The sequence below is a fragment of the Labrus bergylta genome, chromosome 9, assembly GCF_963930695.1.
Source record: "Labrus bergylta chromosome 9, fLabBer1.1, whole genome shotgun sequence".
In the NCBI taxonomy this organism is placed as follows: domain Eukaryota; kingdom Metazoa; phylum Chordata; class Actinopteri; order Labriformes; family Labridae; genus Labrus; species Labrus bergylta.
Window position 1 is genome coordinate 11,620,998 of NC_089203.1, and position 12,308 is coordinate 11,633,305.

Below are 12,308 nucleotides of genomic sequence, written 5' to 3' on the forward strand. Positions count from 1 at the left end.
GAGAATGATTTATTTCCTTACATTTAAGTAAAAAAAAATCCTTTGACAAACAGTGCAGTTTAGAAAATGCTGCAGTTAAGCAACGACATACAGTTGAACTTTCACCCAAAGCTGGTCAGAGGGTTCTGCAGGGATGAACCGCAGCTGACTTATATTCCCTTTGTTATTGTGGGGAGCAATTACAACATCATAGAAAAACTGTTGGGATGTTTGGAGTGCACATTAGACTGTACAAGTCCAAGCTGAAGGCCAGAGACAAGCTAACCCAAACACAGTTTCAAAATCCATTTCCTTTTACGAGAAACCAAACCACTTTCTGTATAGTGGCAGCAGATGCCGTGCAATATATTTAGAAAAACATGAATTCTGTTTCAAATGGGATAACTTAGAACTCAGCTGTACGCCATATCTGTGACTGTTTAAAGCCGGCTGCCCGTAGCAATTATGAAGAAGTGCAACGTCCAGATGTGAAGTCACACTGTGCTCCTTGTCACTTCTAATGGGCCAAATTAATGAGGCTCTGTAGGACTTCAACTCCTGCTACTTTTTTCTTCATTTGTCTCTGATCCAACCCTGCAAGCTCCCCTCAGCCGTGTCCTCTGTCCTCCACATGTTCAGTGAAAGTACAAAAATACATACATGAACAATCAAAGCTGTCATAAATCACTTACATACACTCTATAACTCGCTTGCACATTGACGCCTGAATTCATTTTAATTCCAGAGAAGCAGAATTCATCAAAGCGTTGATTCAGCAACATGTTTGAAAAGCCCATCAGGGGTGCTGGTCCATGCTGGCTGGTGGCTGTTGTGCAATAAATGCAGATTTTTTAATGTTGGGAACATCTTCTTTTAACTCCTCAAAAAGAGCTCTATTTGTATAAGATCTGGGAACCAAGGGGCAAAATTAAAGAAGAATTCACCTTAAGTATGAACTGAAAATACTGTAAATAATTTCAAGGAAGAGAGCTGCAGAAAGTTAATTTATTTAGTTATTTTAAGTGTAGAACACTAAATTGTATATTAATGACAATGTCTACTGGCCAAACCCTAACCCCCTGCATTCCCATGAAGTGCCATTTTATATAATAGTTTGATATGGAAATAAACATTTGAGCTATAGTGTTCAACAGTGCACTATGCTGGTAAACTTGATTTTTTATTTATAGCAAAATTAAGCTAAATGTTTACTATCTTTATGCTAAGCTAAGTTCACATATTTGTTGTACTATACATTTTTAGATTGTTTACTCCATTGTTATCGCTTACTATTGTTTTATTGTTGTATAGTTCACAGGGAGATACTGTACACATTTTATTTGTCATAGTGACAATTCTAATTCGGATTTAAGACTCTACACCTGTAAGCAAACAAAAGTATTTCCCAAGAGTGGAACTTATTCTGTAAATTTAATGTAACCCATTCAAGTTGAATGAGTCCATTGGTAAAGTTTTATTTCTACTATCCTATTTTTGCATTTTAATGCAGTTCATACACAATGCATAAACTTAAAAGGTCCATAACCCCTTCTATGACTTGTTGATGTTGATGCACTTAGAACTTCATTATAGTCTTAACCATGCTGTATATCATGCTGTATATCATGCTAATTAGGTGTTTTCAATTTGGGGGTTTAGAATACAGGAAATGACCTCACAGACATATGTAGTCTTTAATCAGACAGCAATCTGTAACCCTCAGCTTTGACTGTATTTCCAAATCAAAGCGCAGAGGCTTCTTGCACTAAGTTTTTTGGCACATGTTCATTCTACCACTTAAAGGAATGATCAGTATGGAGGAAGAGATATCGTTTCCTCTACAAATCCCTCAACAATCAATAATGTAATGCAGCCCCAAGATATTTTGTGTTTTGAGCAAGAGTTGCTACAGCGTTTACAAAACCTCCCTGAGCACAACATTCACCTTTTTGTGGATGGAAATTAGAAAAATGTAGAAAATCACAACCTGGAATGTAACTTAGCCATGGGCAATTAATCAGGTTTTAATTTCAATACAATTTATGGCTTCCCACGATCATGAAACAAAGTAATCGTTAAAAAAACGTTTTTTTTTTATTATTATCTTAATTTTTTCACTTATTTATTTTCATTGGTTGCTTGTTTTTTAAAATGTTCAGAAATTATAGGGTTAAGAGTGTTTTCGTTCGATAAATTCACGTGATGCAAGATGTTCTAAAATCATTGAGCAATTATGTTTAATAATCGTGATCACAATATGAATCAAAAATAATTGTAATAATGATTTCTGCCATAATTGAGCAGCTCTAGTATGAGCAGAAGGAATGAAAGTAACACTGACTCGATGTTATGGAGCAAAAAAGGCCTGAAAGTGGACTGTGCCTTTACTCCAGTGTAATATCTGAGAATTTGGCCCTTGCATTGATTAATGAGTTTCTGACAAAGACGGATATGAGAATGAAAAAAAAAAAATCCATCGGAAAAAAACTTGTATTGTTTTCTCAATATGTAAGAGATAAGTCTGACTAAGAAGCCTTGCTGAGTTTAGGTTGCAGTTGACTTCCCGTATTTGCACCATTCATTGTCTGTTATTGTAACTCTAGACCCTGAATCTGTGGTGCACAAAACTCCCTCAAGGACAACCGTCTCTACAGATCCTGGAACTGGCGCATCTACCGCCAGCGATCCTCGTGCGTTCACAGTCAAGTCATGACTCTTGCCCCTTCAGGTTTGGTCAGACAGTAAACCGATCGTCTCTTGCTACGTGCTTTCTCTATGTGAGTCACACCTGCATTACTCACAGTCTGGAGAAGTTGGCTTTTGTATACTTAGACATGGCTAACCCACTTCTTCTATAGGATGTGAAAGAACGAGATGTGGGATACAGTTCATGTAAATCATGATTCTTTGCTTATATTTTTTCTGCATATCTTTTTGTTTCAGTCTTTTTCTACAGGCTGGACACATGAAACCAAGTTGTCATCTCGCTACATGTCTGTCTTCGGAGTTATTCAAATGTACTTTAAAAAGCATAATCAACACAAAACAAAACATGTAAATGTATAAAATCATCTGGAAGCACTGCTGTTGTCAATACTCAATCCAAAAAAAAAAAGGCTCAGTCCATGACTATGTCTTTGAACTGAATTCTTTTTTAACACAACACACATTTGGGAAGCTGATCAATGTCGAGCGAGCTTGAAAGTCAAGTGCAATTCTGTTCAGGTGTGCTTGAAGATAGGCGAGGAGCTTAAGTGGAGAAAAGAGGGAAATGGAACAACTGAGTTGGAATCTGATTTATTCATTGTGTCCTTGCAGAGAGAGAGAGAGAGAGAGAGGTGAAGACTGCAGTACGCTACAAAGTGAGGGAGCGAGTGAACCAGAAAGCTTTTTTTTGTGGCAGTAATCAAAGTATCCCCCCCATGACACTTTCTCCTTCTGCCTTTTCCTTTTCCTTTCTCATGCACACACTCTTTCTCTTCTTCTCACACGCACACACGCATGTAAGCATGTTCCCCTTGGTGACAGAGCCCCTGTTAGATCAGATTAACTCTCACAGGCACACGGCCCCAAAGAGGCAGGTCAGACTGTAGCCGACACATGCTAGAAGTGTGGGACTGCACAGTAGGGGATGATTAGTTGTCCTCTGGTGGAAGGAAATGTGCTCTTCTGCTCTTGTGATTACATGAACAGTTCCTCTCCTTTTATTACTTTCCGAATGAAAGGCTTTGCTGTAATTGCTTGCTGCCTCTTGTTTTTTCTCCTATTCTTGCAGGACAAACACGGCCACTGTGCTGCTCGCTTTGATAGGTGAGTAAACTCATTCCACAGAATAGTCTCATGAGCATCGTGTACTGCAGTGCAGTGCCATCCTTGCGTACCACTCCCCCACGTTGTCTTGTTCCTGTTTGAAAGCAGTCCAGGCATAACCGGGGGGGGTGGGGAAAAAAAACAAAAAGGGAGAGGCAGCAAGCAAAGAAAGAACAAAAAAGCAATATCCTTTCATGCTTTGTCAGAAATGGGTTGTTTGGATCATACAGTAGCATTTTATTTAGCCTGAGTCTGTTTCACAGGACTGGTGCAGTGAATAAATCCTGAATCATAGTGTCTGCATCCAAAAATGAAAGGGAAAAAAAAACACTGGTGTTTTGCCATGTTTGTTGGATTTGTGATTTGAGCTGCATGTGGCAGGCTGGATTTCTGGAAGAATGAATTCATTTTAACCACAAAAATGAAGACCCAGGGAGCAGTGAAATGAAACAGACCGTCTGGGCAATCTATGGAGCATTGTGCTGATTTACTGTATGAGAATTTACACTGCGAGAATAAACAGGATTTAAATGATTAACTGCCCCTTTGCTGATTTTTTTCTCTCCAAATAAATCCTGATGAAATTGTCCTCCTTAAAAATATACTTCTTCAGCTTTAAGCCAGTGCTGGAATTATAAGAGACACAGCCTCCTTGTGCAGTGTGTTTTGTAAGCAGTTGGTGGTTATAATAATACATTATTGATTGTGTCACAAAGCATTTTATAAAGAAAGAGAGAAAGGGGAGAGAGGGAGATCACATGGCAGATGAAGCTGTCAATGGAGCCCTCAATCAGGGAAGGGATGCAAGGCAGGAGAGCGAGTGTGAGGCAGATGGTGCATACTATTGATTGAAAACACGCACACACACTTCCACTGACTAACGGCTCAATATAACACCATTATAGGGAAAAACTCCTCTCTTTGTGTATTTGTCTGCAGGGGGCTGCTCAGGCTACCGATAGTCCACCGACACCACGCAGGAGTTTAAGTATTCATCTTATTTAACCTGAGCCAAGATCCCTTCAGGCCATAAAAAAAAAAACATCCTCAATTTTTAATTCAGCATAGAGAGGTTCACATAGTGTTGGGAAATGACATGAACACACACAACAGGAGCTCTTTCTGTACAATTTATTTACAAAATGTATTAAAATTCTCTGTACAGCGCCTCGCTAATGAGGTTCAGCAAATTATGCATGCATCTCTTGCTCTTTTGTACCCACTACTAGGCCTGGCAACTTTTGTTTTGTTTTGTTTTTCTTTTTCTTTTTTTTTTGCAGAAGGTGAGGCGTTAAAAAAAGAAAAGCAAAAGGGTGAAACTGATTTTCAAAGGAATCAACCAGGGCTGAATTTTTAATGTTAACCTAGGCTCAGTTTGTGAGTAGCAGAGCTGGTCAAGCATCACTGATTTCACATGCAGTTTCTTAGAAAATAAAAAAGGAGAACTAAAAGGGGGAAAGAGAACTCAATGTTTTATCATGTAATATAAATAATCTCATTTATCTAAATGTACACAGCTCATTCGTTATTTTCTTCACATTATCCTTTTCTTTTTTTGATATATATATAAAACTATTGGCCCATAGCTTCAGGTGATTAGATATTTATCTTCCTAAATCCTATGGAATCACAGTCTTTTTGAAAGAAGAGAAATGATTACAGCAATATGGAAATGTGCTAAGCTTCAGGTCTCCACATGGTATAACCTTGTATAAATCTATTTTTCCGTTGTATTCGTATATTTTTAATTTACTATGTGAAGTCACCAAACACTGTAATGCTCTTTTAAGAAAATCAAATTAAAAGCGAAACCACAGCTCATTTGTAAAATGTGCAATTGTTAAAGAGAATGGTAAGGTAATCAAAAATACTACAGTTTCAAAGCCATTACTGTTATCCTTTAATTGGATTGCAGTTAATCTACAATTGAATTACCCTTTTTGTTTGGTTTCGCTTTCATGTACAGAAGACTTGAATGACTCTTCAGGGAGAGACTGTTTCAGAGCGGTGAACCTTAGCGAGTCGGTGCTCCTTTGATATTTTACAAACTGTAAATCACAAACATTATTTTTTTTTAAACTCAAGCATGAACACTTTGCTTTACACACTCTTCGTCATACAAAACACACTCTTGGCAGTTTTGGAAGTGCGAAACATGACCTTGTTTTGGGGTGCGTAAAAGCCAAACCAGATCATCGTCTCATCTTCATGAGTCCCGTCCAAACGTTCAGAAGACAGTGGCAGCAGCACCAGAGCTTAGAGTACAAACAACACTCTCTTAATTGTTTTGGGCTTAATGGCATTTCGCTCCAATAAGGTTGATCTGTCTTTAAAACAAGTACAAGGTCACAATAAGTGACTTACAGCAGTATAAAAGCAATAGTCTAATAATCAGTGTCTTACAGTGCACTGAGAAGATCTATTAAAAGTATTTGAACACATAGAACCAGTGAAAATCTGGCAGCAGAACAATGAAGAGTAATCGGATCATATTGATTACAAGAAACCAATTAGACACTTGTTATATAAGATTCGTCCTCTTTGTGGCACTTCAAAATGTGCTTAGGGTTGCAAATGATGGCTTTAGTTCTCTCATTCATTGTAACGTGTCAAATGTATTTTACATACATATATATCTATACATCTATAGATATATACATATTAATCACTGCACCATTCTTCTGTTTTGTATGAGTTTTCAAGCAAAAAGCAATATCATTGTGAATGAGTTGCATTGATTGGACTCAGGGTTCCATAAGGCACTAAGAGGAGAGAACCACCTCGGCTCTCCCCGTGACCAGTCCAGTCGTGTCGTCTTTGCAGATTATCGTGCCGTGTCCGCCCAGGAGGATTTGGCTTGGAGCTCAATCCCCCATGATCCCGACCGTTCATAGATGTTTAGTCACAGTTATAAGGGGAAATGGAAATGTTTCCTAAACCTGTGTCAACATACAGAGCAGAGAAAAAAAAAAAACATGGGAATAGTTGAGGTTTGTATGGTTGTCAGGGAAATCGCTTGTGACTAATATCCTGAAAATATTAGGTGACTGTGAATCTCTGTCGCCTTTATTTAGCCTCTGAAAGTTCTACTTCACATCACACAATGCTACATTTATTTTAAATACTCCTACTGTTACTCTACATTTATTTTAAATACTCCTACTGTTACTCTACATTTATTTTAAATACTCCTACTGTTACTCTACATTTATTTTAAATACTCCTACTATCCATGTAAATAAAAAAAAACAAATGAATGTAGTTCATCCTTAACTTGTATTTACATAATTAATAAAGCCTTTTCCTAACCCCATCATGCTTAATGAATACAAGAGAGAACAGAACTGACAATTACCCCCCCCCCCCCCCCACACACACACACAGATAGGCCTACAGATGTCTCTTGTGTCGATAATCTACAGTCCATACAAACTTTTCTACACAAACAGGGAATATTGTGATGTGTTACTGTTGGATACCATTAAGTTAATTATTAAAACATGTTTTCAGGACACTTAAAAGGGATGTTGGTCTGTTGTTCAGCTGTACTTCTGCAGACAGGCATGCCTCGTGTTTAATGAGAAGCAACAGAACACACATGCACTCAATCCAATCAAATACCAATCAACTATAAAACTAACAATTTATTTAAGAGGGTTTTGATGCTCCCCCTCTGTTTAGTGCAATACTGTAGGACTGCTGAATATACCTCAAGTGGTAATGAAGAACAAGTGAGCTTTTAGGTTTATACACACCAAATCATCTCCATCTATAGTGTGCTCTGTGGATTACCCAGACTATAAATGACCTTGATTCTAAAGTGCTGCTTCTGATGTTTCTAAAGCTGCATTAACTGATATTCTTATTCAACAATAGGTTTATTTACTACATGTTAGTTAAAGGGGTCACTCGTAAAACTCAAAGAGAATCAGTTTTCACTTTAACTCAGCTCTATAAAGCTTTTTAGCATCTTTAAGATCATTGTTTTGGTTTCCTATGTCCCAACTTAAAAGATGTAATTAATTCTAGTTGGTGTCATCATTTGTCAATTCATTATATTTTGGGATCATGATAAAAAAAAGCTGACTGTACACTACCAGCTTAACACAAATTGTAATGGATAGTCATGCATTCAGCAGCTAAAGAGCAATATATTTCCCTCAGTAGTTATTAGAAACCAAAAAGAGGGATTATTTGACTCAGACCCATCAGGTAACCATTAAACCCTAACGATGCCTTGTGTGTAAATGGGTGACTATGCCTTTAAACTTTTCATGTATTCAATTTAAAATATATTTAAATGTTTATATTATGTTAACAGTTCCACTGCCTCCGAGTGGCCTAAAAAATAAAAATAAAATCAACCAATAGTGCTGTAAATGTATTTTTTCAATGATGTGAGCCTCACAGATTTAGGCTAAAATGGAATCTTAAATCTCAAATATTTTGCAATTAAAACCAACGATATAAATAATTGCTGAGCAGCTCTTTATAGAACATGTAGGTGACATCTAGTAGACATGCGGTTGTGGTAACTCAGTGAGATCATACTGTATGTTGTAGCAGTCATACAGCCTGAGGCACTATCCATGCAACTATACGCTACACGGCTTAAACAATATCTCACAGTTTTGTATCTAAGTTGGCATGCATGTTCTGTTTCGCCCAACATGACAATCCTAAACAATTTCACAAGCAGCACCCTCTTGGCAACACATACAGATTAATTATTTACTCTAAGTGATATGACAGGAAGCTAAATGATTCATCTCCCACAATGCTCTGGGGCTCTGTTGACAGTAAGGAATGTTGACCTACCTCTAGATCTTTACGCTCTCGGTTCCGTATACGTTGTAGCCTTCCCTGTATGTGGCAAAGTTCTGGGTGTTGGTCGGGGGAGTCGGCTTAAAATTCTGGGCATTCTTGGCCAATTTCAGCCGTTTGGTTTCTTGCCTTGATTTATAACAGAACTCTATCAGAGCCACCATCATGGCCAGCCCCAGCCCTCCGACCAGAATATAGAAGACACCAGCCACATTGCTTAGGCTGAGAGCACTTGTCTTGTCCTGGGGGAAAGTGAAGAACGTAGTTAAGAGTTTTGCAGTGGAGCAAGGACAGCAGAACAAAATAAATGCAGCCTGTATCCTTCAAACTGAGCCTCACATTGCCATCAACTGCTTACTGCTTTAGTAAATCATCCTACACTATCTCACTGGGGCTACATATGGCAGATTATGGATGCTTACTGCTACAAGCAACCAAAAATTTAAGATGTAATGAGGTGCTAAGGCTGGAACTTCAAACTGAGCTGACTTTCCTGTAGCTGTCACAGACTTGTAAAGAACTGCAGACTGCCATAATTAAACCACTAAGGAGAAAAGAACAAACTTTGATTGCATTATCTGCTGGTGAATGTAGAGCTTTCCCTTCCTTACACTGTATCAAAAATGGCTTCTGCTCTTGACCATGTTAGGAAGCTGGTCAGTATCGCATAGGTCAATAGCTCTGAAGATCCCTATCCTTTTAAATCCTCTTAGAGACATGTACGTATAACTCTCATGGCAACATTGTCATACAGTACAGTCAAATTCAGAGTAGATGAATGATAGCTCCAATAACTTTAAAAAAAGCACTAAAGATAAAAACCATTTTGCTGCTGCTTACCTACCAAACATATTCATTAAAAATTTGTTCATTAGAGTTTTACTATTTGCAGTTTAACCCTGTGAGCATGGGAATATAACGATGCTATCTAGCCACCCTAACCTATAATCTAAAGGCTGTGACTGTAACTCAGAGGGTTAAATAGTTGGTTTATTACATTCCTCGAATTCTTGTAATGTGCAAACAGAGCCTCTAACCTCAACTCCGAGCAGCAGAAAAGATTAGCAGGACGCCCTACGGCGCTCTCGCCACTAAGGGAAGTTGATTTTGAGTAAATCGTCACAATAAGAGGCTTTGCTTGTGCATCACACCATAGGAGGCCAAAGAATCTAATAGACACATCTCCGTGCAAACTAGTAACAACACAAATAAATCAAATTTTCATTAACAGTTTGGTAAATAGAAACAGCAGCATAATGGTCAAAGTATCATGAATGTCAAGAGTGAAAATGGGCAAAAGTAGCATTTATCAACAACTGTTAACTGCAGTGATTCAATCCAAATAGTGTATCTGAAAGGCACTTAAGGAATGTCCCCACAGCATTATCATTACAGTTTTGACAAAAAAAGAAGAGCTTCTACATTTGAAATGGCATCAAGTGTCTAATCTCTAAGGCATTAAAAGAAAAAAATGAGTTTGGGGGAAGCAGTGCCATGTGTTTAAGCCACATACAAACTGTGTTACAGTTTGTGGCAGAAAAACTCAAACACTTAAAAAAGAAAAAATATGTGTAGCAAATGAACAAAATGTACACTATAGATGTTAGAGAAGTCTTGTCTTGCATATGAACAGTACGTCAAAATGCAATTTGGAATCAGTACAAAAGACCTGCAGCGACTGACCTTACTTCCAGAGTCCTTGGTTCCACATTCACCCTTATCGTACCACCATTTGTTTTTCAGCTTGTCTAAGATGCCTTGTTCACTGAGTTTCAATACTGCAAGGTTTACAGGAGTTCTTCACGTGGGAAATAACATAAATAACATTATATTATGTTATTTTATGTTATTCAACTTTAAACTACTACATACTTTACAAAGCGATAAAGCAGGGATCCTGGCTGTGTCAACATCACAGAGAGCAGGCATTCTAACTATTACCTTTATAACCCCTAGTCTAAAGCCAGGACCTGCCCATATCGCTTTGAGTAATCGGCAGACGCTGTTAACAGGGCGACCAGCAGGTACTGAGGTACGATCTGCAAGTCTATTGATGTTAAAAATCATTGGGTATATTGGTTTCGGTGCTGGTAATAGATTCAAGGGGCTTTCATGACAGAATATAACAGGTTCAGTCCAACAGGAGCTTTGTCTTCAACAGAAAAATCTAAGCACACAACCTGTCTACTTCCACAATATCAGCCTAATCCTGTAACAACCAATGCTGTCACCGGCATGACAATGATCAATTCTGGAGGTATTACAACCAATTTCATATCTACGCAACTATGCCCAAAAGTGTCAGCTTAATTAATTCATCCGTACTTGTTCTATCCAGACATATCGCTAAGAAAACCTTATCTCCCAATTATGCCAGATTATTGTCAGATGAAGTGTGTCCCCACCAAATTGCACAGAGCTGCAGGACGGAGCTCAAACGTATCTGCAGAGTAATTCCTCTCATATTTGCCTATAGCTGCATAATCTAATGTTTGACACATCCGATTTTTGCAGTTTGATATCCCTAGGAGTTATATCATGATGTCAAAATACTGAATGTAAAATTAAAACACTATAATATTCTATTGCACTTAATAAATTCAGGGTACAAAAACTAAACTAAAGGCGATACAGTTTTTAGGTCTCAATACAAGATCCTTTGTAGTTCAGATCAATCCTTTTGTGTGACGGAGAAAAAAATCAGAAGCAAAGAAAAATAGTGCATCGATTAATGGGTAACCTGACTACTCCCTGGGAACAATGTCCCCGGAGGGGATCCATGCAATGCATAATGCACTGAGAGAAGATTACACCACTGTATATCCCTCAAAGCCAATCTGGAGAAACGTACTGTGAAGACCAGACCATTGTCTTGGCCCGGAAGAGACATTGATTAACAATGCAATTACCCTGTAACATGCTCTGTGTCTGAAACTCAATCAAGGCTGCACTGTGTTGTGCCTGAGGCCAGAGAAGAGTTGTGTTAAATGTGTGTGAGTGGGTGTGCATGCAGCTGTGTGCATGGTTATGTGCATCCCCTCATGTCTGTTTGAACATGGAGCTGTGAGTGGGACAGAGCCAAGCGATGCACTGTTTGGAACAGGGCGATGCAGGCTGCTTAAATCCAGCTAACCGGGCCTTTCAACTGAGTCCTGGAGCCAAAACCAGCCAGGGAAAAGACAGACAGTACATACCTGTGCATGGTAACAGCTCGAAGACAATGCAAGAGAAAGATGCCTTCAGTAGCAGAGGGAGGCCTGCTGAGCTCAGTGATTGCAGAACATAGCAATGTTAGCAATGCAAACATTGGAAAAAGTGACTCTCAGGTTATTATACAGCTTATTCAGAAATAAACCACAAGTCATTTAGGCTCTGCCCCCAGCAGTCTTTTCAGAATGACTCAGTGCAGTTTAGCTGTTCGTTGTGGTCAAGGCCAATTCATGACAAATGACATAAAGAGCTTAATAATGACACAATCCAGTCCATGAGACCTTGTAGTCTGTGTTTAATCTAGCCATTAAGTGACCTACAGTATATCATCCCATCTGACAGCATCATTTGTCATCAAATTGACCAGCATTGTGAGGAATAGATTACCTTTATTGCTGTATAGGTAATCTAGTAAAAATAGCACAATGCTTCATGGCACATAATCTAAGTAGCATTACACTGAGCTGTCATGGTTGAGTGGGGTT

The 12,308-nt window shown here is 38.5% G+C and overlaps 1 protein-coding gene across 3 annotated transcripts in view; it reads right to left on the reverse strand.

Annotated features, from left to right (window-relative positions):
- Positions 1-4,905: 4,905 nt before the first annotated feature.
- Positions 4,906-12,308, reverse strand: part of gria3b (glutamate receptor, ionotropic, AMPA 3b) — an 86,196-nt gene continuing 78,793 nt past the window's right edge. Inside the window, exons 14-16 of one of the 3 annotated variants that reach the window (XM_065958469.1) lie at positions 10,297-10,411; positions 8,608-8,855; positions 4,906-6,728 (exon numbers count right to left, since the gene is read on the reverse strand). In XM_065958469.1, coding sequence (XP_065814541.1) covers positions 8,610-8,855; positions 10,297-10,411 — 361 coding nt within the window. In that variant the 3' untranslated portion in view covers positions 4,906-6,728; positions 8,608-8,609. Of the gene's footprint in view, positions 6,729-8,607; positions 8,856-10,296; positions 10,412-12,308 lie in introns of those variants that run through there. The other 2 variants (XM_065958470.1, XR_010666842.1) reach the window with 2 other exon arrangements.